General features: G+C 37.4%; 6 protein-coding genes across 7 annotated transcripts; 4 read left to right on the top strand and 2 right to left on the bottom strand.

Moving 5' to 3' along the window:
- The first annotated feature begins 692 nt into the window (after positions 1-692).
- LOC135169882 (cytochrome P450 4C1-like) lies at positions 693-3,854 on the top strand. Its single transcript, XM_064135267.1, has 11 exons — positions 693-795; positions 896-1,060; positions 1,140-1,249; positions 1,464-1,554; positions 1,696-1,884; positions 2,217-2,286; positions 2,364-2,490; positions 2,550-2,696; positions 2,850-2,918; positions 2,996-3,158; positions 3,477-3,854. Exons 1-11 carry the CDS (start codon positions 741-743, stop codon positions 3,812-3,814), a joined length of 1,524 nt encoding a protein of 507 aa, XP_063991337.1. The 5' UTR covers positions 693-740; the 3' UTR covers positions 3,815-3,854.
- A 327-nt stretch (positions 3,855-4,181) lies between these two features.
- On the top strand, positions 4,182-8,086 carry LOC135169946 (cytochrome P450 4C1-like). Its single transcript, XM_064135373.1, has 11 exons — positions 4,182-4,340; positions 4,398-4,565; positions 4,655-4,764; positions 5,160-5,250; positions 5,583-5,771; positions 5,833-5,902; positions 6,293-6,419; positions 6,629-6,781; positions 6,862-6,930; positions 7,357-7,519; positions 7,679-8,086. Exons 1-11 carry the CDS (start codon positions 4,283-4,285, stop codon positions 8,020-8,022), a joined length of 1,542 nt encoding a protein of 513 aa, XP_063991443.1. The 5' UTR covers positions 4,182-4,282; the 3' UTR covers positions 8,023-8,086.
- Positions 8,087-8,597: 511 nt separating this feature from the next.
- On the top strand, positions 8,598-12,896 carry LOC135169945 (cytochrome P450 4C1-like). 2 transcript variants are annotated; one of them, XM_064135372.1, is made up of 11 exons: positions 8,598-8,757; positions 9,018-9,185; positions 9,262-9,371; positions 9,686-9,776; positions 10,113-10,301; positions 10,439-10,508; positions 10,823-10,949; positions 11,468-11,617; positions 11,823-11,891; positions 12,116-12,278; positions 12,376-12,896. In XM_064135372.1, the coding sequence occupies exons 1-11, from the start codon at positions 8,700-8,702 to the stop codon at positions 12,729-12,731; spliced, it is 1,551 nt and encodes a 516-aa protein (XP_063991442.1). In that variant the 5' UTR covers positions 8,598-8,699; the 3' UTR covers positions 12,732-12,896. The 2 variants fall into 2 exon arrangements, with proteins under 2 accessions (XP_063991442.1, XP_063991441.1); XM_064135371.1 differs by having other exon boundaries at positions 8,601-8,757; positions 11,465-11,617.
- Positions 12,897-13,332: 436 nt separating this feature from the next.
- LOC135169942 (male-specific lethal 1 homolog) lies at positions 13,333-18,117 on the top strand. The gene is made up of 4 exons (XM_064135366.1): positions 13,333-14,594; positions 15,438-16,171; positions 16,292-16,510; positions 16,624-18,117. Exons 1-4 carry the CDS (start codon positions 13,959-13,961, stop codon positions 16,712-16,714), a joined length of 1,680 nt encoding a protein of 559 aa, XP_063991436.1. The 5' UTR covers positions 13,333-13,958; the 3' UTR covers positions 16,715-18,117.
- A 267-nt stretch (positions 18,118-18,384) lies between these two features.
- On the bottom strand, positions 18,385-21,118 carry LOC135169947 (actin, clone 403-like). Its single transcript, XM_064135374.1, has 4 exons — positions 20,721-21,118; positions 19,795-20,173; positions 19,413-19,648; positions 18,385-19,073 (listed from the first exon to the last, which is right to left on the bottom strand). The coding sequence occupies exons 1-4, from the start codon at positions 20,844-20,846 to the stop codon at positions 18,684-18,686; spliced, it is 1,131 nt and encodes a 376-aa protein (XP_063991444.1). The 5' UTR covers positions 20,847-21,118; the 3' UTR covers positions 18,385-18,683.
- A 2,114-nt stretch (positions 21,119-23,232) lies between these two features.
- LOC135169940 (histone acetyltransferase KAT2A) lies at positions 23,233-27,431 on the bottom strand. The gene is made up of 3 exons (XM_064135364.1): positions 27,103-27,431; positions 24,356-26,682; positions 23,233-24,140 (listed from the first exon to the last, which is right to left on the bottom strand). Exons 2-3 carry the CDS (start codon positions 26,601-26,603, stop codon positions 23,947-23,949), a joined length of 2,442 nt encoding a protein of 813 aa, XP_063991434.1. The 5' UTR covers positions 26,604-26,682; positions 27,103-27,431; the 3' UTR covers positions 23,233-23,946.
- Positions 27,432-27,577: the final 146 nt, after the last annotated feature.

The following is a 27,577-nucleotide window of genomic DNA, read 5'->3' as shown; positions in this document are numbered from 1 at the left end:
TAAATCGCAAACAATTGTTGATTATTTTGAAGTTCTTGGACAATGATTAGACGAAGAGAAATAGACGGTAATAATTACCGAACTAGTCATGTAATCGAGAGTGAAAAATCATTTCCCCGGAATTTTCATACGAACGGAAGGGAAAAAATTGAAAAAATTAACGGAATTCTCCACTTCTTCACTAAATGGAGGACGAAATTGTCCGGTAAATATTTCCGAAGAAGTAAAATTTAAACGACAACTCCCGACTTTGGTTTATATTTATTTAAAATGAAACTCCCGATTTATTCTCCAATTTGGACAAAACCTGGGAGTTATTTAGTAATTATTTCATTAGTAATTATCCCAAAGAATTTGTCTTCTTCCCCGAAAAAGTGAGACGACACTTCTTAATAAATTCTTTAAGACCCAGAAATTTAAAACGTTTAGGACATGTCATAATTTAATTTTTTAATTCAACATTTTGTCGGTAAAGAGTCGAAAAAAAATTCCAGTTTCTTCCCTGAATTCCCCAATTACCCTTAATTGTTTTGGTTGTTAACATGAAATACCTTAATCTGGTCAAGGTCAAACAGGCGAATAACCTGTTTTTGGGGTAGGAAGCACTGGAAACAAAAAGAAATGGAGGTGGAGCATTCACGGTGAGCAAGTGCCGACTCATGAAGGATAGTCTCATTCGATTATCACCAGTCTTACAGTTCTCGTGAGGAAACCCCAGTCTTCCCTTCGTCGTCGCCACCATGACATTCATCAAAGGACCATTTGAATTTCTACCCCCCGTGTCGATGGTTTTCGGTGAGTTCCATTCCGCCATTTCTAATTTTCCCTCTTTTTATTTTGTAATTAATTAATGTCAATTAATTTTTTTATCCATTCAATCACCAAATCATTCCAGAAATTCTGTTGCCAACGCTCGTCTTCCTGAGTGGCTTGAAGTTGTGGCGGAATATTCGCGATTATTTTCACCGAAGATCTAAATTTATAGAATTTGCTAAGACATTACCAGGACCACCAACACTTCCTGTCCTGGGAAATGCTCTGGAATTGTGGGAGAGCGACAGTAATTATTCAAATAAAATTCATCTGTTGCATCACTGGAGGGTGACTGGGGGTGTTATGATATTTTCGATTAATTTCAGGGGCTTCCTTGGTTTTCGCAAAAATTAGCCGCGATTTGGATGCACCTTTATTCAGATTCTGGCTGGGACCGGTTCTCAAAGTTATCGTTACCGATCCCCGAGACTTTGAGGTTTTTAATTTCGTAATAGAAAATACCAGGACGAGTAGAAAAGTATTTATTTTTAGAAAATTATTCAGAAAGTCCTGGAAAGTATTTCGAAGAGAATAACCTCTGGAGAATTTTTCCAGCGATTTCTGAAGGAGGATCCAAAAATACGTATTTTCCTACGCGGTAAGAGACAACGATTTTCCAATAGAAAAATTTATTTACTTAATTCATTCAGATAATTCTTTCGTCGGGGAAGAGCACGCAAAAGGATCAAGTTTACCAACTGCTGAAGCCGATAGTTCAATACGGCCTCATTAACATAGAAGGTGATAATAACTTGATTGTTCCCAGAATTTTCAATAAATTTGACGATTTATTTCGGAGAGAAATCGATAAAAATTGAAAATCCATTGGAAAAATCGTTAATAGAGTTTTATTTTTATTGTACGCCCTTTTGGATCTGACAGGAGTCGTATATCGACATCACAAGAAGCTCCTGTTATCAATATTGAACCACAGTTCAGTGATGGATAAATACGTCGAGCTGTTCAATCGTTACTCCAAGATGTACATCGCGAGTTTGGAAAAGAGAGTTGACACTGGGGAGTTTGATGTTGAGGAGGACGTGAAGCATTGCGTCGGTCACTTAGCATTCGGTGAGTGATAAAATGATCTTGAAAACTGAGATCTTTCCGAAATCTTCGGCAAACAAAAATTGATAATTGGAGAAATATTGTTGGAAGACCATCTTTGGTGTGAAGATCTTGAAAAATAAATATTTTTCCAAAACAACTCGAAAATTAAATTGTCTCTGGACGAATTGATCTTCTGAAGATCTTTATGAATCGCCCAAAAGCTCTTCAGAAGATTCTGCTAAAAATGTTCGAAGGAAATTCCAAAGAATATTTTTATTCCCGGGCACCTGCGAGCTGACTTCCTCTCTGATTGTCCTCTTCTCTGATTGTCGTCCTCTCTGATTGTCTTACAGAAACGATCCTCGGAATGGCGGAGACAATTGCTCCAGAAGATCAGAAGCCGTTCGTGGAGAGGGGAGATAAGTACGTCGATATCCAAATCTGAAAGTCCATTAATTATTCCACAAAAAAAATTTTTAATCGATCGATTATTTCTCCAGAGCTCTCAACATCTTCACTCACAGAATGGCGAGGCCTTGGCTGTACCCCAACTTGATCTTCAGACTCACAAAACGGGGGAGGGACTTCTACTGGATAACTGACAAGACTCACGAGTTCATCAACAGTGTAAATGTCATCGGAATGATCGATCCCATTTCCAATTACATGACTTCCTCTGTTTCCAGGTAATTGTCCAGAAGACGAGGGAGTACACGACGTCACACGAGAAAGTCATGAGTCCACTGGTGGACTCCGTCATTGATCATGTGATGAAATCTGGTGGCTGGTCTCAACCGGAAATACGAGACGAACTCACCACGACTTTTGTGGGAGTATGACCTTCGCTATAATTAACTGGAATTTTGTGTAGAAAAATTTTTGTTTGTTAAAGATTTGTCAGAAATCTTTTAAAAAATTATCGAATTTTTTTTCAATTAATTGAATAATTAATTCTGGTAATTATATTCTGATAATATTATTTCTAGTTGAACGATACGATAGGGGGACTCCTGTGCTTTGTTACCTTGATGCTTGCGATTCATCCAGACGTTCAGGTATGGAATAGTTAATGAGTTTAATTAGCTCAAGGAGATCGTCAAAGGACGTTCAATGACCCCAAGTTATTTTTCAGGAAAAAGCGAGAGCTGAAGTTAAGGAGATCGTGGGTGAAGAGGAAGTCACCACGGAGGCAATTTCCAGATTAGATTACATAGACATGATAGTGCGAGAGACCATAAGATTGTTCCCCGTGGGGCCTCTGCTTCCTCGAATATCCACAGAACCAATAGAACTCAGTAATTAATTTCATTCACATAGAAACATGTTGTTTACCGAATTCGCAAAATTCCCCCTAAAACCCGTATTATTTCGGTTAAATTTAATTAAATCAAAAGTGATTCCATAAATTGAATCTACTCAAATTTAATTAAATTCTTAATTGAATGAAAAACCAATTAAATGAAGGTGGACCATTTAAAATGTTGATTGAATTTTTTATTAAATTTTTCAATTAAAAAAAACGAAAGGAAAGGACGGGATCGATTTTTAAATTAAATATTTTCGTCCCCTTCGTAACAAATAATATAATTTGATAATGACACCGACTCTTCCAGCGACCTGCACAGTTCCAGAGGGTTGTTCCCTGTACATGGTGCCCTTCGCCACGCACAGGGACCCCCGCTACTGGGAAAACCCCGAGGAGTTCATCCCCGAACGATTTACCCCCGAGAATTCGAGAAATCGTCACCCATTCGCCTTTCTGCCCTTCAGCAGCGGTTTCAGGAGCTGTCCAGGATCAAAGTACGGCATGATGAGTCTCAAAGTACTGGTTGCATATATCGTACGATCATTTCACCTGGAATCAACCATGAAACTTAATAAAATTCAGCTACACACGCACATATCCACCAGGAGTACCGATGGATACAAATTATCTCTCCGGAAAATTTAATCAACATTTATAATTAATTATATGCAATACTAATGAATAAATAAACCTTTCAAATTAAAATACCTACGATTTATTTAATTATTTCTAAACCCTCTGAATTCATGAAATCGTTTACCTACAAAAATAAATAAATAATAGTAAATTAAAAATAAAATTAACGGTTCAGTATTGATCAGCGAATTAACGAATTAATTCTAATAGTAAACGATATTGAAAATTTCTTCGCATTAACATTGCGATGAGCAATATCAGCGCGTAGTAACAGCCGTCAGGGTCAGACATCGCAATCCCCTACTTTCAGTCGAACGTGTCATGGATTAAACAGTGTTACATCGATTACAAATTGCGGGAGAAGAAAAAGTTGTTGCGATTGCATTGACCACTCGCACTCGCCCTCGAGTGCTTCAGTCTCACGTCAACTGGCCGTCGACGAACCTCGGGGCACCAGCTATCCTCCAGCTCCTGATTATGGACTGGCTAGTCTCGCTTTCTCTGGCGCGGGTCACCGCCACCTCGGCCGTGTTAGGTTCATATCTCCAACGAGTTAAGTTGACTTATTAATAAATAATATGGCAATCCCCAGGTGTTGTTATCGTCATCCTCACGATTTTGAAGGGACTGTTTCCGTATCGGGAGGAGATTTGGCAATTTTTGGAGGACAGAGGAACGTTTCTGAAGTTCGCCGAGACCCTTCCTGGCCCTAGGACACTACCGATCATCGGAAATGCCCTCGCGATCCGCGACGGAGACAGTAATTTTAATTTTATAATTGAGGATTTGTAAATTAATTAATTTATGAGCCTAAAAGCCTTATTTATGGATTTTTTTCATTTATTTCAGGGGCTATTTTTACTCTTTCGAAAATTAGTCGGGAAATGAATGGGGTGACATTCCGATTTTGGGTGGGACCGCTCCTGAAAGTCGTTGTTCCTGATCCTGAGGATATACAGGTCAGAGGGTGTCAATAAATCCGATTTTTAAAGTGGAAAAATTAATTTTTTAATTAATCTCTCGACAAAAGTGAATTTAAAATGCAAAAATTACAATAGAAATTATTTTGGAAAATTAGAATGTGTGATAACTCAATTATTATACCAAATAAATAAATAGATAAATTAATAACACGTAAAATGAATAAAAAGAGTGCAAATAATTAAATAAATAAATCAATAAATTTAAATAGTGCTCTGTTCTTGTGTTTAATAATCAAAGATAATTAAAAAACTGAAGTTTAAGGCAATGATCAGTGTTGTTGTCAATTAAAATTTAAAATTTATAGAAATTCAACGTTTTTTTCTATTTATAATTTAATTATCGATATAATCCACTAATGAATTATCCTCAGATTCTCATAACATCCTCGAAAGCTGCTAATAAGGATGACATCTACAAATTGATGGAACCTGGTATCGTCGGGGCTCTCATAAATGCTAATGGTAACCCCTGAAAAATAAATATTTAACGAACAGTAAATCGACGTAAGTCTGTCCATCTCCAATTTCCGTTCGTGATAAATATCTAGAAATCTAGAAGCGATGGAAAAATTTTTGTAGGAACTTTTTTATAGAACTTTTTATTCTCCACAAAAAAGGTTATTATGAAAATTGCGCCATTTCCCATAATTTTGGAGATATCCATAAAAAACAGGACTGAGATGAAATAAATTGACTCGTTCTGTTACTTCACCTCAGAAATTCTTCGCGAAAAATTAACAATCACCTCGACACGGTATTTTTCCCTTGGAATTAATGAATAATTGTTCACTCAGGTGCTGTTTATAAAGCTCATAAAAAATTGATACAGCCCATGCTCAATGGCAGCCTAGTAATAGACAGATTTGCAAAATTATTTAATCAGAAGTCTCAGGCACTAGTTAGAGAACTTGAAGGGAAAGTTGGAGCTGGTGAATTCGATGCTCTGGATTTTCTTCCCTTCTGCATCGGCGATATCACATTTGGTGAGTGATTCATCATCGATTTTAGTCATTTTTGTAATTATTTTGATTATTGATTTTATAGAAACATTACTGGGGCGCTCGGCACTTCTTGATAATGGAGAAGTAACGCCATTTCTCAGAGAAACCCAAACGTAAGTAACAATTTTTTTTCCAGTGGATAATTTGATATACAATAATTTACAGGATAAGGAATAATATCAAAACCATAAATTATCCAATTTAAAATAATAACAACTGGTGCATTAATTATAATTCATTTGAATTTTGCTTTTATTTTTCTATTTTTATTTTTAATTCGACCGCCACATTGCCCTCAAAAATAATCACCTCAGGATAGCGGGGCAAAATGAGTCATTCCACTATTATCACCAAATCAACGGACTCTGATAAAATAAATTTAAAAAATGAAATAATTCCCGAGAAAGAAAAAAATCTCATAAATGAGAAATATCATTTCTAATAAATTTATTTATTTTTTTAATTTAAAAAGACTTTTTGGTTAAATAAATATTTTATTATAGAGCTTTACATGCCACTACTCACCGAATGGCGAGGCCATGGCTCTACCCGTACTCCATTTTTCGCCTCACCAAATTAGGGCGGGAATACGAAGAAATTATAAAAAGAGCTCACGATTTCATGGACAGTGTGAGTGCCTCCGTAAAAATTATTAAATTGTATTAATTTTTTCATTTATGTCCTCACAATCCAGTCTCATTTATCAGTTGATATTCATTAATCTTTAAATGTTTTTTTTTTTAACTTTTTTTAAGGAATTTTTTGCGTCGAGTTTATTATTATTTAATCAAGGAAATTCATCTGTTTAATTTCTCTACTTAATTTTTCATTTGTTACAGTATATTTCTGATGCAGTAAAGGCCTACAAACCTGCAAAGCCGGAAGATCTAGCTAATCTACCTACATTACATTTTCTCGTTGATCACATGATGAAAACTAAAGAAATAACACCGGAGAACATTCGAGCCCAATTAATCAATCTTTTCCTTGGAGTTCGTACTATCCTTGCATTGCTACACTCATTTAAATAATCGATCATTAATCATTGGAAATAATACATATATTTTTTCAGATATTCGAGACTCTTGAAGGCGTTGCATGTCTCACACTGTTGATGATAGCTATGCATCCCGATGTTCAAGTACGAAATCATTAGATTTTTATTCTCAAAAAAAATTATGAACCAGAAATAAATTAATCGAGTGGCACTTTTACACAAATTTTTGATTCAAAATTTATGAGACAATTAAAATCCCTGAATTCTTCAAGAATTTTTTTTTAGTATTTTCACGAGATCGTTGTGTCTTCAGATAATTTTTTAATTTAAATCTAAACAGCTTTAACAATAAATTATCATTTTTGATAATTTATTGTCGCGTTCCCTTGAAACTTGCACTAGTAGTTTTCCCAAAAAAATATTCAACTGTAGAAAATAAATGAAAAATCGGTTTCAACTTGACCTCAAATCAATTTTTATTGTTTAACAATTTTATTTCCCAGTTTTTTAATATTTAAACTTAAAAATATGAAATTTTTTATTATCTTATTTATTTGTTTACTCTGTCAGACAAAAGCGAGACAAGAAGTGCTCACTGTGATGAAAAATGACTCCATGAACGAAGGGGAAACGAAACAATTACTTTACCTCGACATGGTAATCCGCGAGGCGATCAGGCTCTTCCCCGTGGGTCCCATTTTGCCCCGGAAAACTACCGCCGAGATAAAACTGAGTAAGTACCCCTATACAGAAAAATAAATAAATATTATAACAACAAAAAGCAGTCGCTTACGATCTGAGTTGTTATATAGTGACTTTAACTAAAATAATTACATTTTTTGATTTTCACATTATTTCCAAAATTCGTACCTCATTTAAAAATTCCTTGCAGGTACCTGCACGCTTCCAAAAAACTGCTCCATAATGATGCTCCCCTTCGCAGCCCATCGAGACCCAAAACACTGGGACAAACCCGATAAATTCATCCCCGAGCGTTTCACCCCGGAAAATTCGAAGGATCGTCATCCCTTCGCGTACGTTCCATTCAGCGGAGGTCCAAGGAGTTGTGTGGGTCCTCGATATGCCATGGTCCTGCTTAAAATCATGTTCTCACATCTCCTTCGATCTTACGAATTCACAACAAAAATGAAACTCGAGAATCTGCGGTTGTTCACACACGTGTCAACTCGCTGTCTCGATGGACATAAAATTTATATCGAAAAAATCAAGTCCTGAGATTATAAACAATTCTAATACTTTTTAGATGACGTATTTGAATAAAATTTGTTTGTTATTGAGAGATACTGATATAATTATTTACTATAAGATTTATTGTAATGAAATCGACGAATTTCCTGTGAAATTATTACTAATAATAATGATTAAATATAGGAATTAATTAATGACTTATTATTTAGTTTATATTATACTGTCTATTCATCTCTAGCATAGAGGGGTATTTTTTAGATTAATTCTTGTGTTGCATTATTAATTATAACTTTGATAATAGAAGTTTTGAAATCATAATTAATTCCAATAACTCACGAATTAAATATTCATCATTTTTATAAAATATTTCTCTCACTTCTTCTCAAACAAGTCTCGTCCCATTGTCAGTCCAACGGAAAACCGCGTTGTAATTCCTCGATGGCATAATTACCCCGATTATATCAGCACAATTATATTTCCATTTGCATTATGATAAGTAACATCTCTCGTCAGTCGAGGATAAGGTCGATCATTTCAAATCACTTTTTTCACGCGAGTTGAGTCTTCTGTTGATCACGAATTATAGAAAAAAGTCCCAACGACAAATGACACTGGTACCTTACAATCTCTATCGAGAAGTTTAGTCTCAAGTCGACAGTTGATTATCTCATTACGGAAAATAGCTCATCAGAAAATTTTTCAAAATGATCTCGTTCGAGTCATTTTCTCTCACAGGGCCCACTGGTACCTCCTTAAGTCTGGGTATCTATCAACAATTTATTGTCTTGATTTTGCAATAAATTCTAAAACTTCGTACTGTGATTATTATAATAATAATTCTACAGTAATTCGAAAAATTAAATCAACTAATGTGTATCTAAATAATTTTTTTAATTCTTCGTTCCTTTCGTATAATTAATTTTAAGTTTTTTTTTCCATTTTTTCAGGTTCAAAAATATATTTTTGAAGAAAAACGAAAATGGTTCAGGTCTTTTATTAACAAAAAATCCTTTTCTCTGTAGGATTTGTCCTCGTTATCCTCGCAATTGTAAGAGGATTATTCGAGTATCGAGGGTGTATTCAACAGCTCCTGGAAGACAGGAGGAAACTCATTAATCTGGCTGACACCCTGCCAGGACCTCCAATGCTACCACTCCTCGGAAATGCTTTAGCACTGAGAGACACCGAAAGTTACTCGAATTCAAAATTGAGATTTTTAGAATGAAATTTCTCGGAAAATCAATACTTATTCATTGATAATTTCAGAAGCCATTCTCACCCTGTGTCAAATGAGTCAGGAAATGAAGGGAGTGACATTTCGATTTTGGCTCGGGCCGATCCTGAAAGTGATAGTTCCTGATCCTCATGATATTCAGGTACGTGTTGTCTAAATAAAGGGAACCCCAACTGCGAAAAATTTTTTATTTTTTCAAGAATAATTTTTCAACTCAACTAAACTTCGTAACAATTTTTTTTTTAAATAACTTTTGCGAAGATCCGGCATTTTCCGATATTCTAATAATTTTCTTTATTTATTTCATGATTGTTTTTCTCAGGGACTGATTTTTCAAAGATTTCTGAAAAAATTCAGCAAAAAAGTGAATTAATTCGGTGGAAAAAATTATGTCGGCCCTTTTTAGCATTAAAAAAATTCAAATTATGTTCAATTACTATTATTATCATTCCCCAGATTGTTTTGTCGTCCTCGAAGGCGGCTCATAAGGATGACGTTTACAAATTAATGAAGCCCGGTGTAATCGACGGCCTCATTAACGCGAATGGTGAATATTCCATCACAGAAACTTTTAAAAAACAATTTAATGTTATGATCTCCCATAGAAAAGTATTAAATTAAATTAAATTACATTAAATTACTAAGTAAGTTTACATTTAATTACTGCAGTAATGATTTTCTGAAATTCTTAGAAAAATCTTCCAAAAATAATTGCAAAATTTTTTGCCACCGCAAAAATATGTTTATAAGATCAATTTTTGAACGTTCGTCCAAAGATTTCTGATATTTCAAGGACAAATAGTTTTTGACAGAGTTACGAATACCTCAACCCATATTTTTCCCCTCCACCTATTGATCAATTAATCGATAATCATTTCTTAAGGCCCAGTCTACAGAGCTCATAAAAAATTGATACAGCCCATGGTCAATGGCGGTCTAGTCATCGATAGATTTGCTAAATTGTTCAATTCTAAGTCTGCGGTACTCGTTAAAAGACTCGAGGGGAGAGTGGGGGCAGGTGAATTTGAAGTTATCGATTACATCACAGCTTCTATAGGCGATATCACTCTCGGTTTGTACTTTACCACGAGGGCACAATGCCCTTAATACATTAGAGCGATTTATTTAAATTAAAGGAAGATTATGAGAAAAATTTAATAAAAATTCCGGAACTAAATATCGATTACCTCAGGTGTAATTATTTTTCAGAAACATTGATTGGATGCCCGGCAATTTTGGAAAATGGGGAAGTGTTACCGTTCTTGACGGAGACTCAAACGTAAATTATAAATAAACATTCCATTAATACTCCTAAATAAAAAATTTATCTTTTCAAATTTATTTCAATATTTAATTTTTATATTTAATTTTAGTTGAATAATTATCAAAAGAAAAATTTTATTTCATTTTTATTTTAGTTTTTGTTTCTAATTGATTGTTTTCTTGAGCGATAGAAAAATAAGCGATTGTTATTAACATATTGCGTGGTATTTACCACATGCCCATAATTATTCAGTTCCATATTCAGTTGCATTTTGCCTGACTCCCAGAGAAGTAAATTATTTCACTTTCCTCATGGATATCTCGTTACAGAGCACTACATGCCACCATTTATCGTATGACAAGACCCTGGCTATATCCTTACTCCATATTCCGTCTGACAAAGAAAGGAAGAGAATTCGAGGAAATCATAAAGAGAGGACACGAATACATTGATAATGTAAACTGCTAAGTATTTTATTTACTGAACATTGGCGAATAAAAAATCACAGAGGCCTCATTTAGACCTAGGGACCCTAGGAGCCGAGAAGAAAAATGCAAAAATGTGGGCATTGACTTCTGATTATTTGCAAACCCTTAAGAAAATCAGTAATCGTTTAGAAATCACGATATAATTGGAATTAAAAGATTAGTTATATTTTTTTTTCGATATTCGCGAACAAAAAAATTGTTAGCTCAAAAAAAATGGAAAAAATAGGGGGGAAAAATAGAGGGTTGACTTCTGTTGTTCCCAAACCCTTAAAAAAATCCTAAACCCTCTAGGAATCTCTATATAATCAGAATTTAAAAATTAGATGTTTTTTTTACTTGAGATATCGACAAATAAAAATCATGAGCCCAGAAAAATTAAAAAATAAACTCTTCAAATTAAAATTACAGAAAAATTTTACATGTCAATTTCCCACCCTCACTTGTATTGTTTTACCAGTGCAGTTGATGTTTCTCTAATTTCAGAAGGTCGCCCAAGTAATGGACAATTACAAACCAGGATCCCCTGAAGATCTCACTAAAATTCCGATATTACATTTCCTCGTTGATCACATGATGAAAACCAAGGAGCTAACGCCAGTGGAGATACGATACGAATTACTAACACTTTTTATTGGAGTTGGTATTCTCTTTGATAAGCTATATACTCACTGATAACATCGCAATTCTGCCAAGAATTAATCATTTTTTTAAGAGTCTTCGAAAATTCGAGAGATTTAAATTTAAAAATTGTCTGAAGAGATCAATTAGCATTCAAAATTCAGTCTATCGATCATCTGGAGCAATCGATCCTTTCAACGAGACTTTATTCAACTTTTTGCAGATATTTGAGACCCTCGAGAGTGTAGCGTGTCTTCTCATACTGATGATAGCGATGTATCCCGAGGTTCAGGTAAAAAATCCTGATCTTTTTAAAGATTTACCAATATTTTGACCTTTTTTTTGATAAAATAAATTAACGAACATAATTGTTAAACAAGCACTGAAAAATAATTTTAACCTTAACAAATACATTTGACTATTTGAATTAATATACATTTTAGATTTTAGTTTATCATTTAGACGTTTTTTAAATTTTATTTTGTCGATGTTAATTATTACTCGACTAAATTCCAGAAAAAAATAAGAAAAGAAGTGATCGATGTGACGAAAAACGACTTCATCACCGAACCGGAAACTAAACAATTAAATTACCTCGATATGGTGATTCGAGAGACCCTTCGACTCTTCCCGGTGGGACCGGCCCTGCCCAGGAAAACGACAACAGAAATAAAACTCAGTAATTTTTATTTTTCATCGTAATGACGACATTTCAACGCAGAAATCAGGTCGGGAATTATTACCGTTTAATTTCTCCCTTTTGTTGTACATTTTAGGCACCTGCACACTTCCAAAGAATTGCTCGGTGATGGTGCTACCCTTCGCAGTGCACCGGGACCCAAAATACTGGACTGAACCCGATAAATTTATCCCCGAGCGCTTCACTCCGGAAAACTCCAGACACCGTCACCCTTACGCCTACGTTCCCTTCAGTGCAGGGCCCAGGAGTTGTGTGGGTCCCCGATATGCTATGGTGGCTCTGAAAGTCGTGGTTGCTCATCTCCTGCGCTCGTACGAATTAACAACGTCTATGAGCCTCGATAAATTGCAGTTGGTCACACACATATCGACGCGATCTACGAACGGGCACATTATTTCTATTAAAAAGATTGAAATGAGTGAAATAATTTGATGAAAACAACAATTTTTAATAAAAATTCCGATCTACAGGAATTTACGAAACACGAAAATAAAAATGTTATAAATTATCATCGAATAGACTCGAGGATTAACCGGAATTTCCGAAAATCCTGATTTATCGTCCCTCAAAAAATAAAAATATTCAAATATTCAACAATTCCAATTAAACTAATTATTTACTCCCACATTTCCTTCCGTAAAATTTCATAATTTTGATAAACAATAAAATGTCTCACAGTCTACAAAACCCATCCTCACAATCCAAAATAATTCCTAAACTTACAAATAAATTCCAAAAACCAAAAAATCCCCAAAATATTATCCAATTCAATTATTTAATAACCACAAATCTCAACACCTGTCACCCTAACAAAACCTCTTCCCAAAAAATCCCCGAGAACCCTCACAACCCTCCCCAACCCCAACCCACCCACCCTCCTCCCGACATTCAAACTTTCCCGCCCCCACACACCGCATCGATCCGCTCTCACGTGACCCCTAAAAAATAGCGGGAAACGATGTGCTCCTGCGCGCATTCCCACAACTCCCTTCCCTCATTCCATTGTCCCCAAATTCCCCTAGATGTCACCACCAATCTCCCCCCGGAGTAACGCCGTGTTCACGGGCCGCCTCTGTACGCATTGGCTGTCCGTCAGTAAACACCTCGTGTCGCCAACCCAAAATCCCCCTGAAACGCTGTGAATAAACCCCCGCAAACTCGTCACCAAGTGCTGTCAAACCGAAAATCGACGCGAGTACCCAAACGTTAAATTATCGCTACCCAAGTGACAAATCCCCACGTCCTTACCCCCCTCCCCTCTTCCCCCTCCCGTCCCCCCAGTGATCACCATTCGCAATAAAGGAGCGAAAACAAAAACAAGAGAGAAAAAAAAAAGTGAACTTCAGAGTGTTCTGTTCGGTTCTGTTCCGTTCCCATCGGCGTGGCAAAGTGGGTGGTTGGTGGCGATGTTAAAGGGGGGTGGGGGGCTGTGATGAGGCGACGGGGTGGTGAAGTGAGGGCCCTGACTTACCACTAGTGTCAACAGCAAGTCGACCCCCTAAAAAAATCGCCAAAATCAACCGCCAAAGCGCAAATTTCTCCCCCAAAAAAAAAATAAACAACAGATGAAGTCAACAATCGACTCAACGTACGTCACTGGAACGACAAATTGGCGATAAAAAATGAAAAATTTGTTAAAATACTGAAATAACCGGTAAAATGTCAACCACATCGCCATCACAACTCGTGAATGGCGATAACAATACTACGGAAATACTCGATTACATTGATTTTACAGACATTGATGATAATCCATCGCACAGTGGTACAACAGTGCAAATTGACGGTATTAATTGTGATTACACTGAATCATTGTCATCATTGTCATCGTCATCATCGTCAATAACCCATATTAATAACTGTAAATTAACAAATAAAGCGGCTACGGCTGCCTACAACATGGTGGCAGCGATGAACGAACATTTGTCGTCACCATCGACAACAAATAATGCCAGGAAAACTCTGCACACCAGTGATTTTACGAGTTGCCAGGTTATTGATAACGAAGACGTTAAACCACCACCAGTTGGTATACTAACATTTCCCTGTGATTTTGATCACATGTATGCAAGTATGACCGACAGTGGTACCAAGAACAATACACAGACTGTTGTTACGGGTAATACGATTGGTGTTAGTTCATTGAAGGGTAACGAGACGAGGAACAATGATCCTGGGGAGGTTAAGCATCTCAAGGAGCTGCTGTCACTTCATCTGGATCTTATTCAGCAACAATCGGAGCAGATTGTTGCCAAGGACAAGTTGCTCAGTGCTTTCCGACAAGAGAATGAGACGGTAGGTCGGACTTTTTGGTCCATTTTTTGGGATTTTGGTGTTGGTGGTAGGTTTACAATGGGCGACGGGGTTTTGAGGGTGGTTGGGCGGTTTTGGGGGGATGTTTGGGATCTGGAGAAGGGTTGGGAGGGTCGAGTGTCTATGACAATGTCACGGTCGCTGTACTTGGAACGCTCGGTGACGGATGGGACTCGGTCGGTATGAAAGGACAGAGATCGTTGGCGGGAGATTCAGTTGATGGGAAAAGAGTTTTTTTAATTTTTATTATTGAGATTGTTTAACATTTGTGGGATAGTGTGTGGGTGTGGAGGTGGTTTTTAGGTTTATAATGTGTAAATCAGTAATTTTTAGTGGAGTACGGGGAGGTTTCATGATTTATTTGTTTTTTATTTGCTGAAGACTCGAATTTCAATGATTAGGATTATCTATTTGTTAATAAAATGTTGTTCTTTAACTCAGACAATTTTTCCAATATCCCAATAACCAATAGAGTTTTTTTAATACATAAAAATTGAATAGTTCTCAAACCATTATTTAACAAATGAAATTTAAAGAAAAACATGTCGTAATTATTCGCAATTCACTTGGATCAATAAAAAAAGTGTCGAACTATAATTAAAAAACCTCGACTTCCCCTCAGTCGAACGCTATCAGTCGGTAACATCCATCTCCATCTTTATCCAAACACAAATGGCGGGATGTTTATCAATGGTTAACCTCATGGCGACATGTCAACGTTGTGTTTTGACCCATATAATTAAAAATGTGTGTTCTCATCGTCCCGATAAATTGGAAAAATCTCCAAAAATGGTGACAACGTACAAAGGAATAAAATTGTTGCAGCTCAAGCTACGATTGGAGCGTATGGACAGAAGAGTTAACCTCCAGAAGTTGAGGTCAGAGTCAACAGAAAATTCCGTAGCATCGGACAACACTGGCCCCTGTTCACCACCAAATCTTCACTCAGTGAGTCTCGTTCCCTCTGAAACCATCAGAAGCCAGTCCGAGGACAGTGGTCCACAGTTTAACGAGAGCTTCAAGATCAGGTTGAACACGAGTGGTGGAATAACTACTGTCAAGCAGGAGCCCATCGACAGGGAGCTGAAGGAGGACAAGGAGATTGGCAGTGAGATCAGACTGGACTGGGACAGCAAGAAGAAGAGAAGGTCAGATCCCTCGGGTTTGAACAGCTCCAGCAAGAGGAAGAGGGGACTGTCGTGCTCATCGACAATCAGCAACTCGTCGTCCAATCTTCAGGAGGGCAAGATCACCGAGGGGAGGAAGGGTGACAAGAAGGGAAAGTCCATTGTTAAGAAGGAGAGCTTTCTCACTACTGAGGAGCATTATTACACTGCTGTTGGTGATCCCAATTTTGGAATGTGTGTCAAACCTGCTAAGGGCGAGGAGGAGGAAGAGAGGGACAATCTTGAGGTACCTAACTGGAGGATCAAGGTCTACACCAGCTGCTACACTATGGAGGGGACTGAGAATTTGGATGATGAAATTTTTAATAAACGACATCATAAACTGGAGAATGACGAGAGAAGGAGAAAACGGTGGGATGTGCAGAGGATAAGGTAAATGGGGCGGAATTATAAAATTATGGATTACAAAATGATTAATCATTTTTTCCAACTTAAAAAAATTGTATATTTTGTCTTCCACAAATGCAATCCTCGATTCACATTTTTCTTCAGGGAACAGAGGCACATAGAGAAGCTGAAGCAAAGACAGGAGAGGCAGAACCATCAAGCCACATGTTACAATACAAATCACACTGGCCCCTGTCCCTCAACAGCTGAGGAGGAGACGATCACCTCCTTGTGGCCGGAAATCGATCAGATCCAGAGTCTCCAAGTGGATCCACAATTACCTGTCTCCGCGTTCGGAGCATCGATCCCTAGTTTCACCCCTTGGTAAGTAACATCCCACGTGAACAGTCAAATTGTCAGGAAAACAAATTTGTTTATTTCACTCAGGGAAATGCTAGAAGAAATTTTTTTAAGGCGAAATTTTCGTGTTTTTTCAGTGAATTCTCCTTACCTTGGTTACACACCGTTAGAATGAAGGGCAGAAGACAAAAACGATCGTCATCAGGAAGGAGAAAATCTAGGAGATAAGCACTGCAGTATAAAATAATTAATGTAGGGACACTGTCTTTTGAATTAAATCCTAAATTTCTTTTGTTTATCGGTAACGGAGATAATAACTGAAATCCGTTGATTCTATTTCCCTCCAGCTGTGCAAGAAGAGCACCAAAGATATTTTTTTACAATTCAATATAATTTCTCCAATTTTAGCGAGGAGGGGAGGAGAGAAATTGTGGGAAACAATTTTCATTCTTTTTACGCTTTTTTTCAATGGTCATAATCACAGGATATTAATGTTTTTTTTTTTTAATAAATATTCGATCGACCCAATTTTATATGATTTTCGTACGAATTGTTTAATACGTAGTTATATGGGTGAATGTGATGAAATTCTTCTTTGATTCAATTATCCATTTTTCATATCCATTTTTATTTAACAAAATTGTAAGGAAATAAATAGCGTTTTTTTCTACAATTGCAAAGAAATTTTGTAGATTGTTTAAGGGTATTATGTAAGGGTGAATAAGTATGATGTAAAAAATTATTGTCTAGTGGTAGAGTGTGCGAAAACCCTCGGAGTGAGTCTTGGTGTGAATTATTATTTCAATAGCTGTTGTCAGTCCTTTGATTGATCAATTTTCGAATAAATTTTTCATCGATTCACATCACTAATTTTTTCATGCGACATAATGAGGGATTTGAAGGATCAATGATTGGTGAGCTAATGAGAAAGAAAATGGTCGATGAATCACAGCAAAATTAACATTTTTTTTGAGAATGTCCTTGAGAAAAAGACGTTTCGAAGAAAAAAAAATGGTAAAATTAGTATTTTACACGATTTTGGTCAAAACACGAAGTTTTTCATTCCGAAAAATTTCGTATAAATTTTTCATATCTCCCTTACATTCCGAGATATTCATTGTAAACTTCAAAACGTTTCGTTATTTTTTCGATAAACTGCTTCTCATTCTCTTGCCAATCATTCGGAATGAACTTGAGCGATGAAAATCCATAAAATAATTAATTAAGAGTGAGCGGGGCTCTGGTAATAAACAACTGTAGATTGCTAAGGACTCTGTGATGTATTTTAAACAAAACTCACTTTTTCGAAGAAAGACGGAAAAAAGTACTAAACAGACCATTCGATTTGTCACTGTTTAACCCGCGTCAATCGCTAGTGATGCATTTGTTGGTAATGTTCATGCATCAATTAACCCACTAATCCGGAGTAATTGTATCAGATCATTGGAATTCTATTTCGACGTATATAAAGTGAAATTTTAAAATTATCGATTGACCGTCCAATTTTGTGAAAAAATTACATGGACTTGATGGATCGAGGTTTTATGAGCCTAAAGAGAGTACAATATGACGATTTGTAAATATGAGATTGAAGGAATATGTAAGAATAAAAAAAAAATGATCGAGTTGAATTTTTCGTTTTTATTTTACTCCAAGGAAAGCGTCGGAATTAATTTTTTTCAAGAATTTTTTCGCCGTGAAAATTGAAATAAATATTTCAACAAATGGATTTTTGAAAATGTTCGGAGATTTTTGGTAGAGTGCTCCTTCCACAAATTTCCCTGACATTCTTTTCAAAAGTATATACAAAGAAAAAAAAATTTAGAAAATATTTTTAGAGAAAATAGTCGAGAATAAATAAACAAACTCCCGCACATTATAAATAAACTGATGATAAATTATTGAAACAGTGCAAATTATATTTCAAACTGCGATACATTATCACTTAAACTTTCAGGCTCTTAAAAATTAATGGATTACCACTAGAAAACAGTAATAAAGCTCCGCTTATCGAAAGTTTTTGATAGATTCTATTAATAAATTTGTCTTAATCAACTGAACCATTCAATTAATCGACTGAATAGGACAAAAAAAATTAATTTGACGAATTAATCACCTCGATTAGTCAGTAATAAATAATATTTTAATAAAACGTTTCGTCCCAGGGACCAGGAATTAACTCGAGAGTCGATCGAGCTCAGAAGCATTTTCTATGGACAATTGATGGTCCGGACTCGTCATATTCCTGCTTTGATATCCACATCTGCTGGAATGTACTAAGACTCGCGAGAATCGACCCACCAATCCATACCGAGTACTTCCTCTCTGGTGGTGCAATTATCTTAATTTTCATGGTTGAAGGAGCAAGTGCAGTGATCTCCTTCTGCATTCTGTCGGCAATACCAGGATACATGGTGGTACCACCAGATAAAACTGAATTTGCGTAAAGATCTTTGCGAATATCGACGTCACACTTCATTATTGAGTTGTAAGTGGTCTCGTGAATGCCACAAGACTCCATTCCCAGGAAGCTTGGCTGGAACATTGCCTCAGGACAGCGGAAACGTTCGTTGCCGATCGTAATTACCTGGTGCGCGTAAATAATTAATTAGGCAAAATGTTCATTAACTCAATTTTTTAAAGGATTTTTCGGTGAAAATTCTGTGAAATTGTTTGGCTGCAGTTTTCGCTTTTAACTCATTGAAATTATTAATAAACGATGTTTATATTAATTTTATAAATTATTCAAAGACGTCATATCGTTTACAATCGACCTCCAGCAGAAGTTTTGCCAAAGTAAAACCAAAAAGGGACTTTTAAATAGAGAAAACAAATAAACAATTTCACTAGCTTTTTTTTCTTTCTAAGGAATTTCCTAGGGCTCGATATCAAACTATTCAGCCATAATATCCTAAAAAAAAATTACCTGTCCATCAGGAAGTTCGTAGCTCTTCTCGAGAGCGCTGGATTCCATGGCAGTTGCCATTTCCTGTTGAAAATCAAGGGCAACGTAGCACAATTTCTCCTTAATATCCCTAACGATCTCACGCTCGGCAGTTGTTGTGAATGAATATCCACGCTCGGTGAGTATTTTCATCAAATAATCCGTCAAATCCCTTCCAGCGAGATCCAACCGTAGAATAGCATGTGGCAGTGCATACCCTGGCGTCCAAAATAGGTCAATTAATTTCGGATGATGACATTCCCATGTCAACAAAGACAAATGAGAACGACAGACCATTTATGGGTGGAGAAAATGGGTGGATGATGTCTTTTAGGTCGGGGAGTGTACCCTAGTGAGGATTTACCTTCGTAGATGGGCACCGTGTGGGAAACACCATCACCACTGTCCAAGACAATGCCAGTTGTTCGTCCAGATGCGTAGAGAGACAGGACTGCCTGGATGGCAACGTACATTGCTGGAGAATTGAATGTCTCGAACATAATTTGGGTCATTTTTTCACGATTTGCTTTGGGATTGAGAGGGGCCTCGGTGAGGAGGACTGGATGCTCCTCGGGGGCAATACGAAGCTCGTTGTAAAATGTGTGATGCCATATTTTTTCCATGTCGTCCCAGTTTGTCACTATTCCATGCTCGATTGGGTATTTCACGGTGAGGACACCCCTCTTGCTCTGGGCCTCGTCACCTACGTAGGAGTCCTTCTGGCCCATGCCCACCATTATGCCCTTTGGAGAGATATTTTCTTAGATTTCTAGATGATTCAGGTAATTTAAATGCATAATTAAATGCGTAGTTGGAATGTTTGATTGATTTCGGTTGATACAGTTGATGGAAATTATTCTGCAGAAAGAGTTAGAGGAATTCGATTCTTTGTGGCACTTGCTCGATTGAAATATTTTATCGGAAATTTGTGGGAGATTCTGGGGGAACAATTAGAAAAAAGTTTAATACAATTTAATTTTTTTAAACTTCTTTTTTTCTTCAGAAGAAACCGATGGGAAGACAGTTTCGAAGAACAATCTGAGTAAAAATAGAAAAATAGAGCTGTAGACGTTCCTCTCAAATTTATTCGATTTTTCCAAATTTTTCAATCAACCTATTCAATTTTCCAAATTCACTTCTAAAACAAAAACTAAATCCTCAAAAAAATCCGACACATAAAACCCAAAAAGTGTAAATAGAAAATTAAATGCTAAACTTTTTGACATATTCTCATTACCACCTCTCAATTTTCATCTAAACTAAACCCAAAAATCCCCTTAATTAATTTACTTGGTATCTGGGACGGCCGACGATAGAGGGAAAGACCGCCCTGGGTGCATCATCCCCAGCGAATCCGGCTTTGCACATTCCGGATCCATTGTCCACCACCAGTGCAGCCACATCGTCGTCGCACATGTTGTATCTCACACGTAAAAAATTCTCACAAAAAATATTAAATCCTTAGATCCTGACCGATTGACTAGAGCACACAAGAATAATCTTTCGCAATTGTTCGATGTCTTCGCGAAGTGGCCAGTGAGACACCTCTTCCAGTCTTTATATCAACTCCCCTCTACGCCTTATCCGGTGATATCCTGAGCATATATGGTAAAACGTACGTACAAACACTCTTGCTCTAAATAATCTCACAGGCCTTTTACACGTCTCCACAATTTTTTTTTACTGTCTATAATTGTGTCTTCTGAATGTACTCAATTGTCTCACTGAAACAATTGAAATTTTTCATCTTCAATTATTTTTTTGTCGCTCTTTTTTTGCGCCATTTAGTTTCACTCCCCCAATATGCTAATGAAATTTTCCCGGTGGCTTTTATTCCCAGAAATTAAGACTCTCTCATTTCCGGGGAAATTTGTAGATAAAGTGAAGAGATGCAGTGCGATTAATTAATCCAAGGCCGATTAAATAGTCGATTAATGATTTTTTTTATGTTAATTGGGGATTTCAATGACCAATTAGTCGTCTTTCGTGATTTTTCAGGATCCGAGAATGAATGAAGCCGGCAAGGAGTAAACAGAGCATGCAAACGGCTGTAGTTCTACGTGAGAAAGAGGGAAAATTTAGTTTATTTAGTTCAAATGAAAATTTCCTGGGAGAAGGGAGAGCTGGAAAATTTTTGAGATTTTTTTGACTGATATTTTTGGGAAAAACTTGTTTTGGATTTCAACAGCGAAATTCCCCAAAATTTATACAAATTTGAATTCCCTTTCTAAATAAATAACAATTTTTTTCATTCATTTCCAACTTCTCAATTGTTCCATGAAATTTTGTCTTTTGAAAAATTTAATTCAATACAACAAACAGCCGAATGTTGAAAAAATAACTGTTTCACGGACTTATTCCCCTTTACCACTGAGTCTACACTGAATTAATCAACGAAACAAAATGAAGACAACAATAAGAGATGAAACTCGATAAAAAAACATTGAATCATTGAACAGAACTAATTGAGCGGCTGTATTTCATTCTGGAGATTAAAAAAATTACTGAATAATTCATTGACAAATTGCAACAAATATCTCGAGAAATTCCATCTGCTGGCGATATTCTTGGACCGGTAAAAAGCCAACAATTGATCACATCCTCAATAACATTTGGAAATTTAGATCAATACCTCATAAGTCTGTCCTTGACCTCGATTTGTCACAGTTCACGTTTTTATGCATCTATCGTAATGTTATGGCCTGATTAATGGACAAAACCAAATCGATACATTCGACGATTCCACCTTCGACCCTAAAAGGCGTCAAATCCCGAAGGTAAACCTCTCGAGTCGACCTTTCCTTCCACATCAATTTATTTATTTCTCATCCTCAGGAAATGGAACTGAATTCAGTCGTAATAAACCAAAAAAAAATTTGAAAAAAAAGACGTTCAATCATTTCTCGTTTATTCCATTCATTAGCCCCTTAATGACGCCAAATCGAGTCAATTGCATCGACAAAAACGATCGATTAATTAACAAAAGTGTTGAGAAGAACTTTAAATAACTTCGTCTTTTTTTCAAATCTTTTATTCTTTTTTTTTTTAATTTTGTTCAGAAACGTCGAAAGCTATTTTTCATTACACGTATGGAAAGTGAAATTTTACACACGAGTGTTGGAAAAATATATTATGGTACACGTAATGTGGAATTTGCGAGATGGCAGGCTGAAAATAAAAATTAATTCAGAAAAAAATTAGGGAACTTGGTTTAGGCATTATTTTACTCTCTGGTGATGCTACTGAATTCACCAGGTACTCTCACGGCAAATAATCGAATGGAATTCGTAATATTTCCAAAGCAATTCATCAAACTGGAACTCTACTCCCATTGAAGAATTTTCACGTCGGCAATAATCAACGAGACGAGTTTAGGTGGGCAAAAAACGTTGAGCTGTGATCGTCGTTCCATTAAGTGACTTCCAAGACGTGCGAACACCTCTGAATTCTCCCGGTGAGGGGGAAAAGTACTCGTTATGAACGCGGGATTACATCCTTTAATTAACGGTCAAGTTTAATAGCATTAATTGGGCTGTAAAATAGTGCTACTCCAGTTTTCCTGGGTATAAATATAGCATATTTCTTAATGACTTTTTTCTAATAATGGAGAGCGAGACTTGAGTGTGGAGTTACCCCCATCTGCTAGAATTTTTTTGGGGATTCGTGAAAATCGAAATTCCAAATTTTTTATAAAAAGTGGTTGAGAAAAAAAATTCTGGGAACCGTAAATCCTGGGATTGATCCAAATCGCTCATGAATTACATATTTTCAAATGTTAATGATAATGTGAGATACAAATAAATTTAAATAAATTTTCAATTTTTATTCTTTAACAATTTCCTGAAATTTCAGTCACAATTTCATCTGAATTTTCAACGTTGACTTTATTGAATTTTAATAGACACAGTTCACTGAATTACTGACTAATCATGACATTAAACGATAATTGGACTTCTCATCTAAAATGATCATTGATAGATTGATTGTTCAGTTAAAGATTGCATATTCAGAAGCACATTCAATTTTCAATACATTAAAAATTCAGAAAAGTTATTGCCTGAATTTTCAAAACTTAAATTACTCTATTAAAAAATTACGAAATTCAGAAATAATTGAGAAAATAATTTCTTAAACTAATTTACATTAAAGACTCAATTGAGAACTAAACTATCTCGTCAATGAAAAACACCCAGAAAAATAACAGGCATTTAACCGACTCATTACGTGCACATTATCCATTTTATTTTTAAATAATCAACTGGGTTGTAAAATTCAAATAGTTGTTAACACAGTGGAGACAGCTCTCTCCATCAGCTTTTAAAAAAATCGACGATATTTCAAGTGCTTGATGACAACAGCTCATTTGGAGACACGAAAATTCGAGGATAAAAATAAAATCAATCTAATATATATCGAATAGATTAAATATTCTTAGATACGTAAACAGCGAATATTGGAATCCTGATCACAAATATACTTGTTTAATCATTAAGGAAAACTAAAACTGGAATTCGGGTTATTTGTCCCATAGGCCGATCTCCTTCATTCGCGTTCGGAAGTATTTTTCGAGGGCATTGGCACATCTGTAGTACTCAGTGTCGGGGCTGTTGTAGACCCGACAGTTGGTGAATATTCTCGTCATATCGGCGATGAAGAGGCGACGGGCCACGTAGTACCTCGCCTTGAGTCGATCAGTCATTGTTTTGAGATCTTCAAAAACAAATCAAATTAACTGTTAACTTGATAACGAAAATTAATTATTCAACATTAAATTTAATGATCTCATCTATTGTTGATATTCTAGTTGATTCATTGCTTTTGGAAATAGCAAATAGACAAATTGCTTCATTTTTTAAATGGCCATAGCTTGAAGAAAATTGTCAAAATTCTCCCCCCCCCCCAAATCGATAAAAAATTTCACTCACCCATTGGATATTTAATATGATCATAATAATCCGGCACAACATTCTTGTCCACGGGCTTGAGGAAGGGCCAGGCAGTGCTGTGATTCTTGACACTGTTGAGTACATTCTTCAGAGCATTATACAACGAATCAGTGATATCAAGACATGCCTCCATGGGTTCAGGTCCCTGAGTCCCCTTAGCAACGCCCCTAGTCCTAGTCTGTGCGTAGCTCTTCCACCCAGTCTCCCTAATTCCAGGAATAGCCTCCACTGGAATTCCCCTGACTCCCTCCTTGAAGCACGTCAGCCCAGGATGAACCTTCTGTATCTCCTGCTGTCGCTGCTGAATCAGCTTCTTAACAATCTCCTTCTGCTTCCTGATAACAGCTGTAAATTCTGTATAGACAATTTTTGCATTGAGCTCGCAATGCATCAACGTAGCCCCCTCATAATCCTTGATGTAGCCCTGATACATCAACCGGGGAAGTTTGATGTCCTTGCTGAAGCCCTGTTTCTTGAAATAGCCAATTGCAAATTCATCAGCAAATGTCAGGAAGTGAAGAATGTTATTCTTTATATGATAATCCTTCAGCATGTTCATGAGATGGGTGCCATAGCCTTTGACTTGTTCCTGGCTTGTCACTGCGCAGAAAACAATTTCGGTGAAGCCCTGAGTTGCAAACATCCTGAAGCAAATGCCTCCGATTGGTCGGCCATCTTTTATCAGAGCGAGGGTTTTGTGCTTTGGATCAAAAACTAACTGTGAGATGTACTCCTTCGGCATTCGGGGTAACTGGTGACTAAAGACGTTGTGCAGGCCAATCAACCAGAGCATCGTTTGCTTGGAGACTGGTTGGGTCAGGCTGTTACCAATCACGTGAAACTCAATGATCTTCCGGCTCTCCTCCAGCTTCGCCGTCTCATCTCGTGGTACATTAGGAGGGAAGACTGCGTCTGGTCCACACATGTAGTTAGGATCATTAATTGTCGCGATTATTTCAGAGACTGTATCCTCAGGTAAATCCTCAAAGGGATCCTCCATTCGCCGACGTTTTGCCTCAGGACGACCCTCAGGATGTGGACGTTTCTCCGTCAGCTTCTTAATTCCTGGGGATATGTTGATTGTTGTATACGTAGATGAGTCATTCGGTGGGACTGTGACTTTCTCAAATTCTCCAGTACGACGTGTGAGAAGGGACTTGGAGTCCGTGGAGACGTGGAGATGGGGCGGTGGTATCTGTTTAAACTCCGGATCCCAGATTGGGGAGTCTGAGTAGATTTCGACTTCCAGCATCGAGAGAAATTTCGGAAAATGTGTGAGCACCAGCACCCTCTTATCCGGAGACATCCTGTCCCTCTCACTGTGACACTTATCCATCAGCTGTCTGCACACCGACTTGAAGACAGCCCTCAGCATGGTCCTCCCAAACACCAGAGTAGTATCATAATGTGGCAGAGAATCGCAAAAAGCAGGAACATGACAGAACACCAACCACCTGGTGTAGTTAATCTTGTACGCAGGTGCCTCCTCATCATTGCCAGTTGTCCTTCTGGCGCTGGGTGTCTCAAAGTTCCAGTGATTCAAGCAGTGGAGAAACATCTTCGCCAGATCGTACATTGCCTGCCACTCCCTCTGGGTTAAATGGCCAAATTTATACAGAACAAAATTGGTGATTGCTTTGGCAATGCTGGGCCTCTCGAATGGTGGCTGGCCCAGTGGGCCCTCAATAACAGGTTTCGTCATCGATAGAATGCACTTCCTCAACAGCTTGAATAAGTAGTAGTAAACTTTCTTCGTGTCTGGGTCCTCCTCCCTCTGCATTCCCATGAAGATATTATCCACATCCACGACCATCCCCAGGAGTTTGTTTATTTCATCGTCGTTCTGCTTCGGGAGATGACTTATGTGACTCTCCAGGGTGTGCGTGCAGCTTCTACAGGGATCAGAGAAATTGGCGACGGGTTGGAGATCACTCTTCGGGCTCTTAACCACTTGCTGACTATTTTTCCAGCCATTGCACTTGCAGTCCTCCACCTGACAGGCACTGTAATTCGCCAGTTTCAGGAGCTTCTTCACCTGGGGCCAGTTGAAGACATGTTGTTTGCGCTGTTGAATTCGTTGGAGATTGTTCTGGCGACTGGCCTGGTCTGGTGGTCTTGGAGATGTTACATCACCGTTGGACGGGGGCTGGGCAGAGGTCGAGGAGACTGACTGACCTGCCTCTTCTGTGGGAACTGCTGCTGTCCGGTTCATTTCGTCTGAGGACATCTTGGGGACCGAACACTTTGTTGTGACGTTTCTGGAGGAGCAGTTTTCTGATGATCTTGGATAAATGACAGCTAATCAGCTAAAAATGCAGTCGCATTTTATTTGAGAATTCCAGGTGTTTATTCCAGGTGCTTTGAAAATATTCGGAGCAGTTTCTTGATAATGAGGTGATGACGAAGACTTCAATGGTTAATTACATTGTTCTGTAATTCTTAGGGGCTGAGGGAGGTACTCCCGTGGGGGTGGAAGTGCTCAGGGGCACTTTTTCTTGAGAGGAGAGAAATTATTGAGAAATATTGATGTTCAGGACTCAGGTAAATGTCCAGACTGTCAATGATTATTTTCAGATTTTTGTGATGATACTGGTGATGATAGAAATAATCAATGGATTGTCCTTCGAGCCTTCTGTATCAGGTATTCGATCAGTTTCAATCCTCGTAATTTCTAGGTTTCATTTTCTGGAGAATGAAGGAGAGATGACTTTTTGCAAAAGACTCACATGAAGTAGTGACATCCAGGACGATTGACTTTTTGCAGAATATTCTGACAATCTTCGTGAATACACTGTTCGTCGAGGTTTAAATTCTGGTTTTAATCACATTTCAATTACGCTTTAACGTTGCTGGTGGTTTATGTCCAGAGACAAAGGATTTGGGGTTGTGGGTGGAGATCAGTGGGTGCCAGGTGAGGGGTGAGACAGAGATGAGGGGTTTATTCACTTCAGCAATGGCCCGGGACACTCACAAACACAGGGCGACACTTCTCTTCTGTTGTGAAAGCTTTGTTCGTTCGCTGACCGTAACCTTTTGGAGGTTAGGATCAGCTTCACCTGATTCGTACAGAGATGTACACGGTATTTATCGGTGGTGACCTCTGTGTGCCACAGGTGGAACACTTCAGTGCACAGCGTCGTGCACGGCGTCGCGAGGTACTTGTTCAGGGTTTTGGTAGAGCACATAGACTCAAGCAGAGAC

This window comes from Diachasmimorpha longicaudata, chromosome 16, assembly GCF_034640455.1.
Source record: "Diachasmimorpha longicaudata isolate KC_UGA_2023 chromosome 16, iyDiaLong2, whole genome shotgun sequence".
Lineage (NCBI taxonomy): Eukaryota > Metazoa > Arthropoda > Insecta > Hymenoptera > Braconidae > Diachasmimorpha > Diachasmimorpha longicaudata.
The sequence above is the reverse complement of the archived record's forward strand: the minus strand, read 5'-3'. Positions and strand labels throughout refer to the sequence as shown.

Bases quoted from the DNA above. Each gene is read 5' to 3' on its own strand.
- LOC135169882 (XM_064135267.1), top strand. From the start codon at position 741: ATGACATTCATCAAAGGACCATTTGAATTTCTACCCCCCGTGTCGATG. The intron at 1,885-2,216 runs GTGAGTGATAAA...ATTGTCTTACAG, and splicing joins CGTCGGTCACTTAGCATTCG to AAACGATCCTCGGAATGGCG. The intron at 3,159-3,476 runs GTAATTAATTTC...CGACTCTTCCAG, and splicing joins CACAGAACCAATAGAACTCA to CGACCTGCACAGTTCCAGAG.
- LOC135169946 (XM_064135373.1), top strand. From the start codon at position 4,283: ATGGACTGGCTAGTCTCGCTTTCTCTGGCGCGGGTCACCGCCACCTCG. The intron at 4,765-5,159 runs GTCAGAGGGTGT...AATTATCCTCAG, and splicing joins CTGATCCTGAGGATATACAG to ATTCTCATAACATCCTCGAA. The intron at 6,420-6,628 runs GTGAGTGCCTCC...CATTTGTTACAG, and splicing joins CTCACGATTTCATGGACAGT to TATATTTCTGATGCAGTAAA.
- LOC135169945 (XM_064135371.1), top strand. From the start codon at position 8,700: ATGATCTCGTTCGAGTCATTTTCTCTCACAGGGCCCACTGGTACCTCC. The intron at 10,302-10,438 runs GTTTGTACTTTA...ATTATTTTTCAG, and splicing joins TATAGGCGATATCACTCTCG to AAACATTGATTGGATGCCCG. The intron at 12,279-12,375 runs GTAATTTTTATT...TGTACATTTTAG, and splicing joins GACAACAGAAATAAAACTCA to GCACCTGCACACTTCCAAAG.
- LOC135169942 (XM_064135366.1), top strand. From the start codon at position 13,959: ATGTCAACCACATCGCCATCACAACTCGTGAATGGCGATAACAATACT. The intron at 14,595-15,437 runs GTAGGTCGGACT...AAATTGTTGCAG, and splicing joins TCCGACAAGAGAATGAGACG to CTCAAGCTACGATTGGAGCG. The intron at 16,172-16,291 runs GTAAATGGGGCG...ATTTTTCTTCAG, and splicing joins TGGGATGTGCAGAGGATAAG to GGAACAGAGGCACATAGAGA.
- LOC135169947 (XM_064135374.1), bottom strand. From the start codon at position 20,846: ATGTGCGACGACGATGTGGCTGCACTGGTGGTGGACAATGGATCCGGA. The intron at 20,174-20,720 runs GTAAATTAATTA...ATCTCTCCAAAG, and splicing joins TCGGCCGTCCCAGATACCAA to GGCATAATGGTGGGCATGGG. The intron at 19,074-19,412 runs GTAATTTTTTTT...TACGCGCACCAG, and splicing joins ACGAACTTCCTGATGGACAG to GTAATTACGATCGGCAACGA.
- LOC135169940 (XM_064135364.1), bottom strand. From the start codon at position 26,603: ATGTCCTCAGACGAAATGAACCGGACAGCAGCAGTTCCCACAGAAGAG. The intron at 24,141-24,355 runs GTGAGTGAAATT...TTGTTTTTGAAG, and splicing joins TCATATTAAATATCCAATGG to ATCTCAAAACAATGACTGAT.